The sequence below is a fragment of the Podarcis cretensis genome (genome assembly GCF_951804945.1).
Source record: "Podarcis cretensis genome assembly, chromosome: 1".
In the NCBI taxonomy this organism is placed as follows: domain Eukaryota; kingdom Metazoa; phylum Chordata; class Lepidosauria; order Squamata; family Lacertidae; genus Podarcis; species Podarcis cretensis.
The window spans coordinates 116682884-116704979 of NC_137170.1; the positions used below are offsets into that span (position 1 = coordinate 116682884).

Below are 22096 nucleotides of genomic sequence, written 5' to 3' on the forward strand. Positions count from 1 at the left end.
CTGGAAGTAAAACACAAAGGGCACCAGTGCACTCATGGGTGCCATGTCAGCAACTGCTGGCATAGAGTTATTGAGGCAAGTATCACAGTGGAGACATCTGTCCGCCATCACTATCAGAATGGAATAATAAGTGAGTTGTACGAAGGGGAATCTCTGCTTTGGCTTTGTGATGTGTGCAACTTTTATAAAATAGTGCTGACGTATCTTTAAGGAACAACTTTTTTGTCCTGTGTAGCCTGTAGAATATGAGCTGTGTGTGTGCAGCTAGCAAAGAGCAGCAAGTCTGCTTGTTTTGTGTGCCCCTCCTGTTTCTTCTTAAACATTTGGCCTTTAGCCTTCAAATAAAGTCAGTTGATGCCATATAATATATTTGGTGTGTAGCCTGTACTTAACAGGCTTGACAAGTCATGGTCAGGTAAGTTGCACGTACAGAGGGCACAATTTTTAATATTTTTCTGGAGAGCCAAAATGCTTGAGGCTATGATTGGGCTCTTCGTTTTATCTTCGTGCTTTGAAACAATCTGTTGGAAGGTGGAGGAAGACACCCGCTTGATGTAAACGTAAATTTGAAGAGCTTTTGTGGCTGGCAGTTTTGATGCTGAAAACTCAATGAGGTTTGGCATAATGAGAAACGGCAGTATATATTACTTCCTTATTAAAACAAGAATTATAGAAAAACATAGGGAGAAGCATCCAGTAAAGGATTACTGGATGAGACTGATGGGAGTTGAGGTTGTTTTGATGAGCTAAGTGGGAAAGATAATGAACTGGGTGGTTTGAACTGAAAAAGCAGATGGATTATGAAGCTGTCTCATTGCTTGTCAAACTAATATAATTGATTCATAGACTGAGGTTGTAAGGGACTATGGATTTGGTAGATAGTTCATTGAAGTGGGATAATTTATAGTAGTGCATTCTTTAACTTTATGTAGTTATGACAATGATGTGATAAATATAAATAATTGTAATAAAACCTATTTTTCATATGCCTGGATTTAATAATTAGCAAAATCCTCAGTTGAGTGTGCAGTTAATTTGCATCATCTAAAAATCATGTGACACACATACAATGTAGAACATCGTGCAACATGTACTTCTTAAGGATCTTTTTATGAACTGAAACGTCTAGCTTTGGTTGCTGGGGCAAAGTTTCTCAGTTTTGCAGACTCCAAACAGTTCTGATAATGTAAAAGTCCTTTTTGTTATTTATGAGGACAAATTGCATTCATTCTTACCACCAAATGGTGATATTTATGTTCAAACAGAATTCACCAGTAAGGTTGGGGGGGCATGTTTTAATGTCTACAGTGTGAATTAAAGTGTGGGGGGGTTAATTAAATAAATCTTTCTTATATATAAATATTTGTCTCTCTGCAGGCAGCACGTGCCACACAACTACGCTCCCTGCCCTTGTCCGCACGCCTACGCTCATGATGCAGCCCTCCTTGGATATCAAACCATTTATGTCCTTCCCAGTGGATGGCAGTCCTGCTGTCGGACTTTTCCCAAATTTCAATACCGTGAGTAACCAATGTTGCAATTCCCCACCCATCCACCCAACTGCCCTTGCTTTTTTGCTTTCTTTGCTCCCTACAGTGAAGCACATCACATGTTGCTCATTGCCGATGGAGTCATAAATGTTAGAGAAAGGTAGACTGGCGCTGTGATCCCAGGGGCAGCAGAGATTGGTGAGGCCATGGTGGAGCACTGTTCCTCTCCCGGCTTTCCAATATGGTGGGTCTCTGGAGCTTACTGAGAGAGCAGAGAGACAGGAAGCTTGGCAGGGTGGTGTGGTTCAGTGGGGCCAATCCGATGCTGCACCATGCCAAACTCCTAACTCCCCGCTCCCACTTGGCAAGTCTCAGTTGCTCATGGTTTTTGTGCCAGCTCACTAGCCACTACTGCCCAGAAATCTTTGTCCCAGTGCTTAATGAACCATTTGACCTTTGTGAATGCTTGCCGACTATACAGCTTGCTTCGTAAACTTTGGCTTGTGAGCACAGCTTCTTGTGGAAATATTGAGAGGTAGGATGAAAAATAAGTGTTATATTCACCCACCTGTTAATTTTGATACACCTAATCTCTCCTCTTTTCACCCTGATCCCAGTCTGAAACTTTCTACAGACACCAGCGGATTATTTCCTTCCTGGGCAGCCATTAAAGAGATATTTAAACTCCCCCTCCCTTTTGCACTGAGCTTATGAGACTTGATCAGTGAAACTGTAGGCAATGTTTGCCTTCCCTTAGGATACAGCTTTGCTCACTGTGCTAGGGCAGCCTACCTCTCCCTGATGCCCCGATGATGCTTTAGAGTCCCCCTCTCACCACTCCTGACTATTGGCCATGGTGGCTGGGGCCAATGGTCCAAGAAATCTGGAGGGTTAGGAACAGGTTAGGAAGGCTGCAGTTATGTCATATCAAGGCTGTGCACCTGGTTTTCTGCACCTGTGTTCTGTTTGTGGCACATTGGTGATTTGGTGTGTGTAACTTGAGGTTGGGAGAAACAATGAATACACGGCTCTGCCTTAGAGAATGGAAATTGGTTTGGATGGTTTTTAAATTGCATGTAACTCTACAACTCTCTGGTTTTGTATCTAGGAAACTGGAGAAGTTATTGTAGTATACCTGCCTCTATATTATGTTCCTAATAACTGTTCAGTCAGTCTGGTTGCATAAGGCTTAGTGCTAAATCTTGCAAAATTGCACATTTCAGAGTTAGCAAGCAATATTTTCACATTAATGTTACTCGTTTTTGTTTTTCTGTTTTGTTTTAATTTGAGAATATAGTAGAAAGAAAAATATAAAGGCAAGCAAATAATAATAATAATAAATAATAGAACAGTATTGACATTAACAATAAGAAAGTTCTCTTAGTTCTGACCTAAATGTGTAAATTAGCATAAGCAGTCCAAATGTCCAAATGAAATATATAATTACAAGCCATGTAATTTAAAATGGGCAGTGAGATCTTCATTGGGTGTTAGGTAGTTGATGTTTGTCTTTTCAGCCTTGCAGAGTAATCCTCTTAGCCACCGTGGTCCATCTGTTAGTCCTTACACACAGGAATATAACAGGAATATTTGTGAGGGTTCACAAATACAAAGGATCTCTCCAAAACAAAGTTAGTATGAGCAGTTATTTTTATACTGTAAACCACCCTATGATCCTCAGATGAAGGATTGTATATAAAATAGATAGATAGATAGATAGATAGATAGATAGATAGATAATTTATTACGGTCAAAGACCCGCTTGCATAACACAATAAAAACAGTGTTCATAAAGATAAAATATACAATCAGAGCAGACTGCAGCAATAGCTCCTGAGTTAAAATTGAGATATATACATACACCCGTACAACTGAGATTTGGGATACCATAAAAATTGACCCTGAGGCACCCCAATGCGACTTCAGCATTTCCCTAGTAAGCTATTTTATTCTAGAGGATGATCTGTGCCTACAAATCTGGGCGCAGAATCTGGCTACCAGCCAGGTCGTCTTGTGTTCTTTGCCTAAGAGGAGAGAATTAAGTTTAGACTTGTCTGAAAGATCGGCGAGCCTCTTCAGCAAAGGATCAGTGGTGTCTCTATGAATCTCAACATAAAAAGGACATCTAAAAAAATATATGTTCGGGGCTTTCCTATTTCCCCTAATGGGCAGGCGCAAAGCCTCTTTGCGTACAGAACTCTTCTAGAGGAGCCTTCCAAAACCGGTGAGGGCAAGGCCGAGCTTCTAGCAAGAGTGAAAGCCCTTTTTGCGTTTCTGGATGCGAGGAATTAGAGATATGTTGCTGGAGTGGCTACATATCTCCCATTTTAAATAAATAAATAAATAAATAAATAAATAAATAAATAAATAAATACATACATACATACATACATACATACATACTAAACCGAGGGCCTCAGTTCAGCTCCAGCCTTTGTCAGAGCAAGTTGCCCGCTAGGAGCTCTTGCTGGTACAGCAGTGACCAACCTGCCTTGGCTCCTTGCTGTGTGCGCTCTTTGGGACCACAATGGGATTATTAAGCATTTAAATGCTTGAGCTACCAGTGCAGTGTCATGAAACATATTTACATCATTACTGCGCTGGTCTTGCACAGGCCTCGGTGTGCATTAGTTCTCTCCACTCGACAAAACGTGCCGTGTTTGTTTATCTATAGAGCCTCATTCAAGCTTCTGTTACTCAACCTGAAGTGCCTGCATTCTCCCATTCCTTCTGAACTGGTTTTTCCCCCTCTCCTCCTTTGCCTTCTCTGCCACCTTATTCTCTTTGCTCACCACCAGTCTTCATTTTAAGTTCAGGAGTTTCCGCTTTCATCTCCTGCCTTTGTGCCTTTTCCTTTGCTGCACCTCATCTTTTGAATCCGCCCTCCCCACTCCACAGTGTGTGCATTGTTTCATCCATCTCCATCTCCATGAAGTGTTGAAATATTATCTTGGCTCAGGCCATCCTTCCCCCATAGGATTTGCTTCTTCTGCCCCTTGCATTTCCCGACCCCTTATTTATCATGTATTTCATCTTACGCTGACTGTTGGGAACCGTCTCTTTCTAATCTCTGTAAAGTACCTAGCCTGTGGGTTGGACCTTAATAATTTAATATTAGGATGCCAAACTGATGAAAAAGCCTCTCCGCTTAATCACTGCATTAAGTTGTGGGTTGTGTATACAGTGTACAGCACTGGTTTTGAAGGATAGCACTTCCCTTCCCCCTTATAATTTAGTATATGGCATAACCCACCCACCCCAAAAAAAGAGGTAGAAGGGTTTCTTAGCTATTTTTTTTTGGGGGGGGGGGAGATAAGCTTCAAAAAGTCATATGTCACTCTTAACCTTCATTTTTATAATTCCTTTTCTTGATGCTCTCAAAATAGTTCCCAAATAGATTCCAACAGAATTTTCCTATAAGCTTATATTGCATACCATTTAAAACCAATATCTTGCATGTTTGCAAAGCCAGCATTGCCCTGTTGAGGTTATTCAGCAGGGACCCATTGTGTAAATAACAAGCTCATAGCATTGGAAAGAAGAGTGATTCGAGTCATTTTGTGGATCATGCCGTCCAGTGCGTACATACAGTTTGCTCATGCATAATAGTTACAAGATATGCAAAGTATTATATAATAATTGTAATTTCAAGGGCGGGGGGGAACCTCTATTATCAGCACCGCCAGACACTGGGGGTTGAACCAATGCCAGCTGTTGCTTTTCATTCTTCCCCTTTCTGTCTCTCCCTCTCAGAAGTTTCCCCTATTACTTGTAAATAAATTCTGCTGACAGACTTTGTGTTTCAGTACAAAGTATTAGAGAAAGATGATAGAATAGCATTTGCAATCTTGAAAACAAGAATAAGTAATACCTTTAAATATTAATGTATTCATTTCAAAGCAGCCGAATCTGAGAATCTGATAATAAGTATGTGGCACATATATATTTAAATGTGGGTGACAGTCTGGGAGGTGTCGCTTTGCCTCTCTTTCCTATATCAAATATATATATATATATATTGTTGGATTTTGTCACACGTGGGCAGTGTCATGTTATAAGTGGCAGTGCTGTAGGCTGAAAAACTGGTCATGAGCCCTTGATAGTTACTTGAGAGGAGTAGTCACAGTGCATGGCCCCAGGCAAAACTATCAGCAAATAGAAGCTTTCGCTTATTTATTTGCAAAAATGTATATACTGCCAGCACTAAGAAAAAATACATAATGGCAGTGAACAGCATAAGATCAGCAATAAAATTATATTAATGAAACAAGTACAAAATATATAACATTATAGAAACTAGCATTGCCATCAAACCTTGAACCTCCTTCACTGGAATCCTGGTGGTTCATAGTAGCTCAGTTTTGAGATGAGCATTACAGCCCCCAAAGATCTTATCTTGCTTGGACTTTAACCTGAGATGGAGAAGAACTTAAGTCATCTCTCTCACCCACACACTTAGATAGATAGATAGATAGATAGATAGATAGATAGATAGATAGATAGATAGACAGACAGACAGACAGACAGACAGACAGACAGATAGATAATTTATTACGGTCGGATACCAGCTTATAAAACACACTTGGGGGTTCAATCCCAGGAGGAAAACAAACATTTAAAACAATGTACAACAATAAATTTAAAATTTATAAATGGGATAAGTGTATAGACACTTGAAACTTTAAGATAAGCTACCGCAGAGAGATGACCCAGAGTCACCCATGGAACCGAGTTTGGGGATTTTCTTAACGAAGCTCTGGGCTTCCTATATCCCCCAATGAACAGGCACAAAGTCTTTGAGCATATGGGACTTTTTTAAAGGATCCTTCCAGGACCGACGAGGGCAGAGCTGTACCCATGCACTTATTCACTTTTCTTCTCCATCAGCAGTGATACAATGAAGGCAAGAGAGGGAGGTTTCTCTCTCCTTTGCCACGCTACTGTGGGTACAAGCTAGGCTTCAAAAGTACACCAAAAAAATAGGATGTGGTACTCAGAGAGATGTTTCAATTCCTCCACTGCTGTGTCAGCAAGCCAGGTAAGCAGCAGGGTGAGAGGAGCAGGATCAATAGTTGGGTGGGGAGGAGGAGGCTCAGAGACTTGCTGAGGAGGTGAGGTTGGAATGGCAAGACCCATCTCACACCAGATGACATCAACAGGTTTGACAGGGTCCAGTTTTGCTTGGAATAAGTCAAATTGTTTACTAAGTTTTGGGGTAAATAGATTAGTTTTGAAAACCAATTGTCAGGCTCGACTGGGGGAATTCCTTCCATCACTATCCGAAACCCCAACAAAAGAGCTTAGAATTCATTGTCAGGCAGCTCACTTGGTTTCTAGGAGTGCATGTTCAGGAAGCTGTCCCTTCAGTACCATCAGTGGCGTAGCGTGGGTTGTCAGCACCCGGGGCAAGGCAAGTAATTTGCGCCCCCTAACCCTATCCCTAACCCTAACCCGCAGATGTTGCGCCCGGTGCGGCCGGCCCCCCCTGCACCCCCCACGCTACGCCACTGAGTACCATTCCTGATTTATTTATTTACTTTAACATCTTCTTGGCATTTGAAATAGTTGCACTCTTGACGCTAAACCTGTGCTGCTTTGGGCACCAGTCCCAGCAGTACTGAGGTTCAGGTTGGGCAAACAGTGTGAGGCAAGGCTTAACTGGTGTGCTGGGCTCAGGTTGGAGACTCAATGAAAGAAGAGCTCAAATGTTGAGAAGTCATCCTCAAAAGGAGGTTTCGATAGGTGCTGCAGCTCTGAATAGTCGCCAACGCTGCCTTCTGTGAGCAAAGTCTCTTCATTTAATGGAGTCCAGCCTCCTTTCATAGTTCTTGGCTCACAGAGCTGGGGAAGGATCCACGAGAGCTTTGAACTGGAGTCACTAGGGTAGTGTGACCTCCTTAGGCACAGCAGGCTCCTCTTATGCTTGTGCTTCTGTTCCCTGGGAACAGATTCCACTCCTGATACTTGGCCTCATTCTCCAAAGGGGTGTGTGTGTGTGTGTCCAACCTCAGGGCCATGACAGTCCTACTGATAAAGAATTCCTGAGCAAAATAAGTTCCAGCTACTTTGTATACCGTAGATGCCACAGGTAGAATGCAGTCAGGCTAATTCCCTCTTGAACCTTTTGCCTCTAAACTGTGTCAGAAGCAGCTCAAGAGAAGGAGAGACTGCCAACCACATAGTACAACAGCCTCCTGTCGGAAAAGGGAGATACTTTTCATGGTATGCTCAGTGCTCACCCAAAACCCTTATGATTTAACAGACATGGGTTTTGCAAGTTACAGTGGTACCTCGGGTTACAGATGCTTCAGGTTACAGACGCTTCAGGTTACAGACTCTGCTAACCCAAAAATAGTACCCTGGGTTAAGAACTTTGCTTCAGGATGAGAACAGAAATCACGCAGCAGCGGCGCAACGGCAGCAGGAGGCCCCATTAGCTAAAGTGGTACCTCAGGTTAAGAACAGTTTCAGGTTAAGAACGGACCTCCAGAATGAATTAAGTTCTTAACCCGAGGTACCGCTGTATATTTTCTTCTGGCTCTTCATCTACTTAGAATTCTGTATGGTGCCTTGTGTGAATATTGTGCACACACCACCAGTTATAAGCTTTTTTAAATCAGTATTGCAACATGCTCCCCACCCCTAGAATGAGGATTTGGTACCAACAATATGGTTTTGCAGACATTTACAAGGGAAGCTTCTGAACAAGTACAAATTTTGAAGAGCAGAACTCAACAAAGTTGGATTTAATGGTATTACCTCTACTTATAAAATGAAATATATGAAACCATAAAGGTTTCTGAAAACGAGCTGTTAGCAGTTACCAGGCACCATGTTATATTGTGCAGCAAACAACCATCTTCCTACTTCCTCTGATCTACACTATTTATTTATAGCTTTATGGATTGAAAGCCCCTTGTCTTTAATCTCCTCCGTTTATGATTTAGGCCTGTTTTCTTTGTCTTCAAGGAGCTGTCTGTCATTGATCCTCCTCCAAAATTAACTTTTAACATATGGGGTTTTTTTTTACAAAAAAAAAAGAAAAGATGTTGGTTAATGGATTTTGCTGATGAAATGTTAATAATTGATTTTACCAGAAGGATATACTAATTCACATAGTGCTTTGGACAGGGCCAACTTTGTACTTTGGAGTCTTGATACCTTTATGCTTAATATTTTGTATCTTGCTTTTTTACAAACTTTTTCCCTCCAGCTATTTTATTTTGGAGACATAGCAAAAGTAGCAGTATAAGCTGTTAGGCTATGAAAAACAGGCACTTGCAGCTTTTTAGCTTAACAGTCTTCATCGTCGATCTGAGATTCCTGGTCTGCAATATGCTTTCATTCTGCTGAGTATAAAAACAGGATGAAATTCCCCCTTCACACTTTATTGAAAAACCCATGTTAGATCCACCAAATGGGGGAACAGATCTGATTGCAGGTCTTCTGTTATCAGTATATGGGTCACTAATTCTGTGATTTCTTTAACTAATTTTGAAACTCCAGCCAGGTCTCAAATTCAGTTCGCAGCAGAAGCAAAAAAGAGCTAGGCAAGGATTGAGAAGGAAGCAGATCAGGACAGAGGCAGCCCTACTGTTAGGTCATTATAGACAACAAATTGCCAATTGTTTTATTTATTATTACGTTTCACCACCCACAAGAGTGACATTTGGATTTTCTGCCTTAGGCACCAAATTGTGTTGGCCCTTGTGTGTAAGGAAGGAAGCTATACCCTCAGGCCACTGCAGATCCTATCCAATTCCATCTGTGATTTCTGATTTTTTATGTCTACTACCTGCATATTTTCTGAACTTTCTCTACAACTCAAGTGGATATAAACTATAGGACTTAGCGAAAATGCCTTTCCAAATTGGTGGTCCCACTTGCAGGTGGTAAATTTGGGAGAACCACTTCAGAGATTGGGGGCGGGGGAGAGACAGTGAAATGATATGCCAGCTTTACAGGTGGGTACTTACTTGTACTTACTTGGGACGCGGGTGACGCTGTGGGTTAAACCACAGAGCCTAGGACTTGCTGATCAGAAGGTCGGCGGTTTGAATCCCCGCAACGGGGTGAGCTCCCGTTGCTCGGTCCCTGCTCTTGCCAACTTAGCAGTTCAAAAGCACGTCAAAGTGCAAGTAGATAAATAGGTACCACTCCGGCGGGAAGGTAAATGGCGTTTCCGTGCGCTGCTCTGGTTCGCCAGAAGCAGCTTAGTCCTGCTGGCCACATGACCCGGAAACTGTACGCTGGCTCCCTCGGCCAGTAAAGCGAGATGAGCGCCGCAACCCCAGAGTCGGCCACGACTGGACCTAATGGTTGGGGTCCCTTTACCTTTACCTTTACTTACTTGGCAGAGCAATGGCCCTCCCCACCCCTTAAAAAATGGTTTGTAGTGGCAGCTGCTTCCCATTGACCACCCTGAGAATGATGCTATGTCATTCCATCGTCAGTATGAGTGTTTGTGGGAGTCAGCTGGATAGCTCAGTTGGTTAAAGTGTAGTGCTGATAACACCAAGGTTGCAGGTTCGATCCTTGTATGGGGCAGCTGCATATTCCTTCTATCCTATCTTTAAAAGACATCTGAAGGCAGCCCTGTTTAGGGACGTTTTTAATATTTAATGCTGTACTGTTTTTAACATTTGATTGGGAGCCGCCCAAAGTGGCTGGGGAAACTCAGTCAGATGGGCGGGGTATAAATAATATATTATTATTATTATTATTATTATTATTATTATTATTATTATTATCACTACTACTCTATAGTTCTATGATTCTATCTCCTACATGGTCCTCTTAAAGTAAGGGCACCAGGAATTGAGCCAGGGACCTTCTATATGCAAAGAATGGGCTGTACTGCTGATCTATGGCTCCTTCCATAGAAGAAGCTTCTTACATCTTCAGAGCAAAGACATGTTGAAAGAAAGAAAGAAAGAAAGAAAGAAAGAAAGAAAGAAAGAAAGAAAGAAAGAAAACCTCATCCAGGACTAGGGAATCAGGTTGCATTGAGCATCGGAGTGGTGGCATCACACTACATAGTGTATTTGCATAGATAACACCTTGTGCTCTCTGTTATCCCATAGCTGTGAGGGAATGAGCTTTATGTTTACCTGGCAGCCTCACCATTTGCATTCTTTTGTTACTGCCCAAACTGGGTTTGTCACTTTCAGACAAAAGGGGATGAGCTTTAGACACAGCAGGAGAAAAGGATAGTGAGGTGGGGGTAGTTGCACATTCTAATTTCTTTTCTGAAAGACCACAGTTGAAGAATATAATTATTTGCTCACTTGGCAACTTATACACTGCAGGTACTCCTCTTATTCAGACAAGTTTCTGCTAGTCTGCATCCATATTTCCTTGTTCTGTTCTGCTCTGCTCGTGAGAGACAGAGCTGTGGCAGGCTTGTCTTTTTTCCTATAAAGTGGGTTAAAGGCGTGTTTATGGATACATTATGGTGGGATAAAACTGAAAGATGGACAAAAGGCAGAGGGGATAGTAAAAACCTTAGAATACTTCCAGTTGTTTCTCGAACTGAAACCATAGATATGGTGTGCTGCAGTGCTTTGTTTCCTCCAGGGGGCACTCAGGGGTATGCAGTACCGGCACCCCTTGTTGTTGTTGTTAAAAACTGTGGCGCTTACTGTAATAACGGCATGGTGAGTACCAGCACCCATTTTTCAAGGGGAAAAAAGCACTAGGGTGCTGTCACATGGCGTGGCAGCTTACCATGTATATGGTGCAGCTCATGCAAACAAGATTTTACATGATGTCATAAAATGCCACCACACACACACACACACACACACACACACACACACGTTTAATGCAAATTTGCAATTTCTGTGTTGTTACTTTTAACTTACTGGATTGTCTGCTTTACTGGTAAATCCAGATTAAATGGCAAAATAATATGGGTCCGCACTTCGTTGAGGATGATGTCGTGCAGGTGCCAGGGCTGGCCCAAGACATTTCGGCACTTGAGGTGAACCCCAAAATGGGCTTCCTCTCCGCCAGGGAAGAAGGGAGTCAGGGAGGAACTACATCAGGAACAAGGGGCGAGGAAGAAAGATTGACATCAGGGTATCCTGCCGCCTGAGGCGATCGCCTTGCCTCATGGGTGGGTTAACCCTGAAAATCTTACATGAATAGGCAGCACTGAGTCCCCAATAGCCTTGTGGAGGTGCCCTCAGTACTGTGAGGCCTGATGAGAATATCTTTCAGTCCCAGATTTAAAGAGGTAAATTCCTAGCTTCTAAATAGCATATGGAGAAAATGCATTTATCTGCTCTCTCTCTCTCTGTCTAATTCCTTGTCTGATGCTGTGTGGAGATAATCAGAGCCACAGAAATTCATGGTATCGGATACCTGCAATGCAGGCGTTAGTTTCCCTCCTAAATCATTGAATTTCTTTTTTGAAAAAACGTGTTTGTGACAAAAGTTATTAGAAATCCCATTTGGTTTTTTAAAAATAGAGGTTGTTGTGTTGAATTCTCCTGCTTTACTGTGCAGGTTGGAGGCAAATAGTTGGAAGATCCCAGTGGCTCAGAGATGGTTTATCTGTCCTGGGGCCTTTTAAATTTCCAGAAAAGCAGCCAAGAAACATAAACAAGGGGACTTGTTTCATAGATAAATTTTTGTCATCCCTCAGCCCCCAGGAAATAATTGTCCAGGACCACCAGAACTCTAAAAGAAAATAGGTACATGATAGTATACACTCACCATACTAAATAAAACATAAAAAAATATTTGTATGTGCCCCATACAACTCCAAGAGCACACATGTTCAACCAGTTCTCAAAAATATTTGATAAAGTACTTAAAATAAAGATTGGTTTTTAGGTTTATTTTGTGGTTTTACATAGGCCTAGTTCAGACACAGTGTGAAACTATAGTTTAGTGCAGGGTTTCCCAAAATTGGGTCTCCAATTGTTTTTTGGACTACAATTCCCATCATCCCTAGCTATCAGGACCAGTGGTCAGGGACGATGGGAATTGCAGTCCACAAACAGCTGGAGACCCAAGTTTGAGAAACACGGGTTTAGTGTTATGTGCATGAGCAGCAGATTTATACACTTGCTCACTCATTCCTCCATTTTCCTCCTCCATTGTGGCCATCAGGAGAATACTGAAATAATCTGCTCCCCATTTAAAACTAACTATAGTTTCTTGTTATGTCAGAAGTGAGAGAACCATGGTTAGTTTATACTGTCGTTTCAGGGCCAGCCCACCCGTGAGGCACATACCCACAGGAGCAGCAATGTAGAGCTTTATTTCCACCCTGTTCCTGATGTAGAACTTCACTCACCCCTTCTTCCCAGGCAAGGAGGGGGGCACCATTTTGTGGTTCATCTCAGGTGCCAAAATGTATTGGGCCAGCCCTGTGTGGTTTGCTAACAATCCAGCATGGTTTGATCCTGACCTATTTGAACACACCATGACTTATATTGACCATAGTGTGCACGAGTTCAGCTATAACTAGGAGCAACACACCTTAGTAACAGCAATCCATTTTTCTTTGTGTAATGAAAAACTGAAGCTGCTGCTGTCTCTCAGTTATTAACCATTCTTGTTTAGTGTTATGTTCACTAACAGCAGTGAGCCTTGAGCTTGCGTTCTCCCTCCTCCCCTCTCCTCCTCCAGCACAGCCTCGAGGAGGAGATCAGAAGTTTCCACTCTTAAGCTAAACAGTTTAATGGTTATTTAGGTGTGTTGTTTCCAGAACTCCTGGGCAGAATGTAGTATGGTAGTCTTCTAGCTAGTAAAAAGCTCCTGAAATGAGTTATATCATCGTGATCTTCCATCAGCCACCAGCTGCTGTAGGAGCCTGAATCCTTTGAGCTGAGCTATTGAAACACCGATCTTAAATTATTTCAGGAAGTGAGTTCCTAAAATCACACACACACAGAGTCTTCTTTAAAAGTTTGGTACATAGAGATTGCCAGCAATATCTTTTAGAGCACTCTGCTTTTTGAGCTAAAAAATGTTCAGTTGCATTCAGATGATGCTGTGATCTTTAGTAATCTAGTAGCAACAAAAGCCCTGAGATTTCAAAATAAGTATCTATTTGGGACTGTTTAGAGATAGAGGATTTGACCCATTCAGTGGATTGTATGAGACTAACCTTCACCTCTGCCTATTTGGTAATTTAGTACTGATGAGAACAGGCCTTTTCTGTGCTGGCTCCCCATTTGTGGAATGCTCTCCCCAGGCAGGCTCGCTTGGCACCTCCATTAACATATACAGTCAAACCTCGTTTTCAGACAGGATCCGTTCCGGAGACCCGTCCGCAAGCTGAAAATAATACACATCAAAGTGCCACATCTGTGCACACGCGCAGCGCAATTTAGCATGCGCGAGCGACGAACCCGGAAGTAACCCATTCTGGTACTTCTGGGTTTGCCACAGACATTCACTGAAGCGGACGCGAGCAGAGGTGGACGCAGAACGAGGTTTGACTGTATTTAGATACAGTGGTACCTCGGGTTCCATACGCTTCAGGTTCCATACGCTTCAGGTTACAGACTCTGCTAACCCAGAAATAGCAGCTCGGGTTAAAAACTTTGCTTCAGGATGAGAACAGAAATCGCGTGGCGGCGCGGCAGCGGCGGGAGGCCCCATTAGCTAAAGTGGTGCTTCAGGTTAAGAACAGTTTCAGGTTAAGAACGGACCTCCGGAACGAATTAAGTATGTAACCAGAGGTACCACTGTACCAGGCAAAAACACTCTTCTTCTCCCAGACCTTTGGCCAGTTAAACAATCTATGGCCTTTTAAACTAGGGACCGGTATTTTTTTGTTTGTTATTATGTTGTGCATTTTTGTGTTTTCATACTGTAAACAGCCCTGTTATCCTTAATATTAATAATGGAATGAAGCTGCAGAAGCAGTAGCTTCTTCATGAAAGTTGGGCTGAGCAGAGGTTGTGTGAGGAACCAAGCAGGGGCATGGGCAGAGGAAGGGGGTGCGGTGGGTGCAGTCCGCCCCGGGTCACCACTGCGGGGGGTGACTAAATGCCGGGCAGCACTCACCGCGGGGCCTGCAGCGCACCTGAGCCCCGCGTCTCTCTGTGCTGCCCAGACAGTCCACCTGCTGCCTCCCCCCAGCTGTAGGGCGGCTGAGTGCAGACTCTGGAGGCCCCGCAGTGCACCCCACCCCTGGACACGCCACCCTAGGCATCCGAGTGGCTCTTCCGCCGCTGAGCAGGGGTGTTCACTTTTGCCCCTATTTGAGTTCTGGATGACATCCCTAATCACCTGGACAAGAGAGGGAAGCTTTGCTTAAGATGCCATGCAGTCTCATGCAGTTTTGCACAGGTTGACCCAACCTGAGGCCTCTCTGTTGGACAGAAGTGATGCTCAGTAGAAGTTGGCTCCTGTGCCACTTCCGGCTGGGAAGACGAGGAAGAAAAGATTGTTGTGGTGAAATGCTTGAAGCCGAAGATAGACATGAGTCTCAGTAGGATCAGTTCTGTTCTTCAAGCGTGTGTGATAAAGTAGTTTTCTATTACATAGCATGTTTTTGTTAATTGTATGCTATATCTGCAGTTGTAAGTCTTACAGAGGTATTTTGATGTAGAGGTTTGTGAAATAAATTAATACTAAAAATAAGAAAGAGAGTTCTTGTTTGTGTAAGGATGCAAAACTAATATCTGTACTCATGTGAAGATGAACAGATAACTTCAGGCTTTGAAGTGGCTCTGTACTGTTGATGAATTTATAGAAGAAAGAAGGTGGAATTGCTGGAATATGTTCCAGGGTATTAGTTTAAATCAAGGCAATTTAAATCACCAAGAGAAAAGACTAATTTAAATAACTGATATAAATCAAGTTTCCCATTACTACTTTTCTTATTTCCTAGGCAGAAGCGCTCAATAATTTCTTGGTAGAAGCATAAAAAACATGATCATTTGCAACCAAAAAGAGCACTCAGATTCCTAGAACTGTAACCCAAAAGCACACATGGGGACCTCTTGATCAGGCTTCCTCAACCTCAGCCCTCCAGATGTTTTTGAGACTACAATTCCCATCATCCCTGACCATTGGTCCTGCTAGCTAGGGATCATAGGAGTTGTAGGCCAAAAATATCTGGAGGGCTGAGGTTGAGGAAGCATGCTCTAGATATTGTTGACAACTCCCATCAGCTCCAGCCAGCTTGGTTAATAGTCAGGGGTAATGGGAGTTGTGGTCCAGCAACATCTGGAGGGCCAGAGGTTCCCCATCCCTGCTTCAAACATTTGCTCAAGCAATCCATGTTGTTGGTTTTTTTGCACAGCACTATTCTATGGCTTTATCCAGCCACCCTTAAATTCTTCACAAATCAATGATGGTCATGGTGGAAGGTGGAAGGAGGGGACAAAACAATTGGGCCCAATCTCTTCATAAGCTGCAGGTTGATGCAGTGGTCAGGTTTGGATCCAGCAGATTCTGGGCCAACTCAGACATGCTGCCTCCATGCTCTCATGGTACCTCATTTTGGGACCTTCCACTGACAGAAAATTTGCCACCTGCCCACCACTTCAGCAGCTGGCAAGAGGCTGACAGTCAGCAGAACTGAACAAAAGGACACCTCTGTGCAGTCTAACATCCCCCATCCATCACAGGGTTGGATTTATCTGCCCATCAGAAATAATTTAAGTCCCATTGAGTTAAGCATGACTACCTTCCATTGGATCAGGAGAAAAAAGATTTTAAACAAATAAAATGACACTTATTTGTTTTTTATGTGTGTATATCCAAGGACACTAAATAAGACCTCTAAGTTGAAGAATGCGCCCAGAGTGTTACGGAACCAACTAAGAAGAGGTAGTAGTTACTAGGCATATTGAAATTGTCCCTAAGATGGGAAGTGTATGTCCATGTTGTTTCTACAAATGTTTATATCAGGAGAACTGAGCAAATTACGGAGCTCTGAAGCTTTAAGAATATAAGATTTAAACTGAGGTAACCAGACAGGCTGGAAAAGATCCTGGTAAAGTACAAAATGATGTCTTATAGAGAAAAGAAGTGGTTCCCAACATCTGTAACGATCGTAGTCTATGTAGAATCAGATCCATGTTCATAAACACACTACACCATATGGCAAATCATGGGCAGTATTTATAACACTTGATCTCAAACAGCACCCAGTTCATTCTTTCCCTTAAAGAACTGGCAAAGCCATAGATCTAGATTTAAGAGAATTTAAACAACAGCTTGCATTTTAAATGTTTGCATTATATTCAAACTTTATTTTAAACTCTTATTATTAAACTATATGTGAAATTTAGAAAACACTAAAAATCTATACATTCATTTTTTAAATTCCATTTTCATATTTAAAAATCGTTCATTTCCACTCACCTTTTAGTGTCTCATCAAATTTAGGAAGAAAAAAGGTGGGGAAATATAATGTGGGGAAATATTGAATAGTAATCCATGTTAACCAGGGCAAGTGACTCATATGAATAGGGATTATTTTCCTTTGTATGGTGCAGAAGAGAACAAGTTGTTTCTGATTCTTGATGTACTACTGATACAGTCCAACAGGTTTGCCTGTCCCTGTTTCAAGCAACTGTTTACAAAAGAGATTAAACGGTGAATACACCTGGAACTTGCCTGCACCGCTAACCATGTTAGTTGTATGTTTCGCCCATAGCTACCATCTCTCCAAAACACAGCGAATCCTGGGTTAAACGCTTGTCAGTTTCTTTCCAGCTAAATAGACCACAGTTATTAGTACCTGACAAGCTACGTAGTTTCTCTGAGAAGCAAGCAGCAACTAACCACCAACAAATTATGCCAGTTACTCATCATGGCATGTTTAATTTTATTTAGCAATCCAAGATCGGTTTAAAAACACAGCACTAACCTTCTGGCAGACAGGTACTATTTTGCTATTCAAACATGCTGTAATCCACCCTGCTTTCTGACATATTTAAAGAGTATTAATTGTTAATGCTGAGCCTTCTTGAATTCTGTTCTGGAAGCAGGCTGCATTCGGTCCTCCAGTTTGGGAAAGAACATCAGTTTGCTCCCACAGGAGTACTGATCTTAGCCTCGGGAGACTCTGCCAGCCGTATTGTTTGTGTGAGTTTCTCCTGGTTGCCGCTTGCTGTTGGAGACGAGGATTTTCATCACAGCCTGTGTTGCATTGTAGTGTTGCCTTTTTAATTTTAACTACCAACTGCCTGGTGTTACCGCTGCGGATTATTATCTGGAAATCTCTGGAGGAGCACTGCTGGGTCTTCAAACAGCTCTACAGACGATAGTGTTTCTTTCTGCCTTTCTTCTTTACTGGTGCCAGCTACTTCTGATGGTTCAGGTACTTTGCATTACTGCAGTATTTTGTGATTAACAGCTGTGGTAATTAGCAGACTGATTTATTATTTATTTATTTATTTATTTATTTATTTAAAAAAAAACCCTAAAAGACACCATGGTACATTTAAAAAGCTACCTGCCGATAAGAGAATTTGCTGCATAGGTACAGAAGGATGTGTGCATCACCTGTGTACTTAACAATATTACATGCTAACAGAAGCAGTTGCAAATGGTGAAAATAATACTGTGGTACATCTCGGAGCAGGAATTGGATATTATTAGTTAAGAAATGTCTTGGGCATTTGCATGTGTAAATTTAATAACTTGCCTTAGGGCATTTAATGTGTACAGTGATTTTGTAAGCGTCTGGCTTCAATAGAATCTGTTGCTCTGAAGAGCAATATTAAATTTCCAGGCGAATTGTTCGAAGGTGTAGCTGTTCTCGTGCGGTTGGAATAGAAACGGGAAGGGTTTCATTCCATGTGCAAGAAGTTTTATTACAATTAGTGATTTAGCCCTTGTTACCTGACTACATGTTGTTAATAAAATATATTTAATAAAATATATATAATCCTGTTTTGGGGGTCCGCCAGCTGCGGGGCTTTGTGATTTGGCCAATGCCTTGTTACACCAGCAGAGCACAGGGTACACCATTACCGTGACAGGTGTGCTGGCAAAGCACTTTGGATACACCGGTGGAACTCCCTAGAGGTGTTCCACTAGTGAAGATATGCTGGCATAATGGCTGAAATTGGGCATAATGGTGGGCTGGATGTAGGTGGCACCTGGGAAGAGCCATTTAAAAAGAACTGTACCATTAAAAAAAAAAGTAGCCACCGTGTCAGTTTACCATCCCAGCCACATCACTCTGACCGAGCTGAGCATTGGATACCGTGGCCATTCCACCAGTGTTATGGAAGCATATTTACAGTTCCGGGGTAATATGGGTATAGAATTGCTTAGCCCATAACAAAAGCAAAACAGAATAATCCAAATGGTCCTGAATGAACACATTTTAGCTGTGAAATCCCCTTTTATCTGCCATTTGGAAGCTAATTAGTCTCAGTCATAAACTGACTGTTGGCTGAACACGTGGTGTTATGCAAAACAGCCTCATGTGCCTGTGTTCTAGTTTGGTGCAAATGTGTATGGAAGTGATTTGCATCGGCTTCGTTGATTGCCTGGTTTGTGTGATTTAAGCAGGTGGTGGGGGACCTTCTCCTGCTGCACTTCAGGTGCACAGTTTTCCTAGCACAAGGCAGAATCCAGACAAAATTAAGCACTAGTAGTTGACCCATGTGGGTGAGGTATGTGCTTAAACTTGCCCAATTAAAATCATTAAGATATATATATTTTTTAATGCTTCACTTTGGCTCCATCATACCCACAGTGATCATTTGTGTGTGAGAAAAAATGTAGCATGTGAAGCAGCCCATAAACAAAGCCACTTCCCCATGGGGGCTGGTTATTTCGATAGCCCGTGTTCTCTGATATCTACCTGAAGGACCATATCTCTCTACATGAGTCTGGCTGAGCTTTGAGATCTTTTGGGGAGGCATTTCTCTCTGCCCCTCCACGTTTGAAGACACATCTGGTAAGGACACAAAAGAGGGCCTTCTCAGTGGCTGCTCCTAGATAGCAGAACTCGCTTCCACAGGATGCTAGGCTAGCCCTCTGTTTGCTTTCCCTTTTTGCCAGCAGCAAATTCTTTTTTGTTCTTACAGACTTTTTTGGCCGCTAACTGGCCGTTGTGAGTCTTTTAAGTATTGTTTTGTGTGTCTGTGCTTTCAAACAGTTTTAGTGGGGTTACTTACTTGATTATTACTTTTAAAATACTTATATTTATTGTGTGTTTTAGTTGTATCTGTTTTAATTTCTGCTGGGAGAAAGGCAGGATAAAATTTAAATAAATATGTTATGTGTTTGGTTTAAGGTAAGAGTGGGGGACCTGAACTCAAACTCCCATCACCTTGCAGGCAGCATGGCTAATTTTTGGAGTCTCAGATTCCCCTTATTCCTGGTTTAAGATATCACTCCTCAGATTTGCCACCGGGGTGTTAGAAAGGGATTCACTTAGTGTACCTGTGAGCAATACCAGAACATCTGCTGTTTTCCACGGAGAACCGTGGGACTGCTAGTCTCAGGCCAATGAGTACCTGTGGCTATTTAGAAAGACAGATGTTCAATTAGGAAAGACAGGCCATTACTATGGAAAGTTCAGGGGAAGGGTGAGCTGTAAGCATCTAAATGATCTCAGGAAATTTGGAGATAGTGTCAGAAGACCACCTGATAAAACCTCCTGGCATACCTGGTTTAATGCATTCCAGTGGTTTTAATCATATGGAGACAGTGCTGTGTAAGCATCAATTTGGAGTTGTCCCTGAAAGACAACTATTTTGATGGTACCTAATAAATCCATTGGTTTATTATGGCCATTTGGAAGGAACCAATTGTCTACAATGGGTTTTTGGTGTAATTTGTGTTTCAGCCCAGTGTTTTATGGTGTTTCTTTGCTCAGTTTTGCTTTTCATTCTTGTGTTGGTAGTTTTACATTTGTTGAGGCGGAAGCCAAAATAAGCCTGCTCTGGGTCCAATAAAGTTCCTGTTGTCTTATGGTGAGATGGATTTATGGAAGTATAATCTAACATAAGAACATGCAGTGACTGTGATTAATAGAGCAGTTGGGAAGGGAATGAGGAAGACCTGAGTTGGGTAAACAGCCTTTTCCAGTGCCATGCCAGGCTTGCACTGGTATGGCAAAAGTGAAGCCAAAGAGCTTTTCCTTTACTTTTGCCCTTTTCAGTTTGTTACCGCCCTCCAAAAAAAAACATCCCATCCATCATTTCCAGTGAAAGGAAATGCCTGCACCAGTTCCAGGGTTGGAATGTGTAGGTTTTAGAGATAGGCTTTGGAATGGGGAAGTTTCTGCAGCAGTAGAAATAGGCCTTTTGGGGAGTCCGATCACCCTCTCCAAGGGCTGGCTGTCTCCCCACCCAGCCTTTCTCAACCTGTGGGTCCCCAGATGTTGTTGAACTAGCAAGGCCAGAGCTCAGGGACGATGGGAGTTGTAGTCCAACAACATCTGGGGACCCACAGGTTGAGAACCGCTGCCAGAAGACCCAAAACATCCCAATGCCTTCCCATGGACCATAGATTGCAGCCAGAGAAAGTAAGCTAGATATCAGTTTACAAACCACAACCACAAACCGTGCATTAAAAATCATGTAAGAAAGATGAAAATCAATTAACCATGGTGGAAAGATTAATTCCCTGCATAGATAGGCTTGGCGGAACAGAAAAGTTTTCATTTAAAAGTTGAAATAGTTGAATTACTATCAATGTTATACCTCTGACTAATGTGAAACAAGTCTTAAAAGTCATTGTCTGAATAATCTTTAGAATTGCATCACCTGTTGATTCTATAATAGAGGACATAGGGGAATACGAGTCATTTTTTCCTAGTATGATAAAAGTCTAAAGATGCCTGCTTTGAACAAACACTCTTACCATAGATGAGTTTCCCAATTTATTTTTTGTGCTAGAGAAAATGAGAACACTTTTGCATTTCCTCTAGGATCAAGAGTGGAGCAATTTGTCTCCAAGGAAAGATTAAAGCATTTAGAGTTTTTTTAGCTTTGGAAGGAAAAAAAAGACCATGGCTTATAAAATTAAGGTTGGTTTAGAGAGGATGGATAGAAAGGTCTCTCACTTTCTCTCAGGCTCACCCACTGAAATTGTTTGGCACTAGATTCAGGACAGAAAAAAGAAAGAACTGTTTCACACAACTCAAATTAGCTTATAGACTTCACTACCACCATTCAAGGTTACGTGGTCTTTTACATTAATCCCACCTTTGTTTTTATTGGTCCCGCCCACCCCTCAGTTCGACAAACAGCCTTTCACATTCCACAGGGGTTTTTTTGCCAGACAGTTCTCATCTTAAATTTCAGGCTTCCAGGTCAGTTTAGCAAGACTGGTTCGGCAACAAATGCAAGCTAAAGAAGTCCTACGTGTATTAAGCATAAAAATTCTCCTCTTCCTTCTCTCTCTTAAAAGGTGGTTTTAATTTTCTCTTTTCCAAGAGAGCAAAGAAACCGAAGTCCCTTTACAGTGGTCCGCATTTGGCATTCTACAATATTTGTCCATTTTACAAACTGCTTCCCATAGTCACTTAATTGTTCATTTGTTTCTGTTCGATTTGGAATCCTGTTCGCTCCTCTTAAGAGCATGGTTTTTTTTCCGGGAATGGGTCTAATTTTCAGCTTTTCATTTTCTTTGCTGCACGTCGTGTGAAACTGTAACTTGGATAT

At 42.1% G+C, this 22096-nt stretch overlaps 1 protein-coding gene and 2 long non-coding RNA genes across 12 annotated transcripts in view; 1 reads left to right on the forward strand and 2 right to left on the reverse strand.

Moving 5' to 3' along the window:
* The window catches only part of ZNF385B (zinc finger protein 385B), a 198284-nt gene that overhangs the window by 125777 nt on the left and 50411 nt on the right, over window positions 1-22096 (forward strand). For all 10 annotated transcript variants that reach the window (XM_079979910.1, XM_079979918.1, XM_079979909.1 and 7 more), the window contains one exon: window positions 1378-1520. In XM_079979910.1, coding sequence (XP_079836036.1) covers window positions 1378-1520 — 143 coding nt within the window. The remainder of the gene's footprint in view (window positions 1-1377; window positions 1521-22096) is intronic.
* The window catches only part of LOC307220637, a 165391-nt gene that overhangs the window by 1953 nt on the left and 141342 nt on the right, over window positions 1-22096 (reverse strand). The gene's annotated exons all lie outside the window — the stretch shown is intronic.
* Window positions 3257-21503, reverse strand: LOC307220839. Its single transcript, XR_013841127.1, has 3 exons — window positions 21441-21503; window positions 5805-5902; window positions 3257-3514 (listed from the first exon to the last, which is right to left on the reverse strand). It is a non-coding gene; the product is annotated as an uncharacterized lncRNA (long non-coding RNA).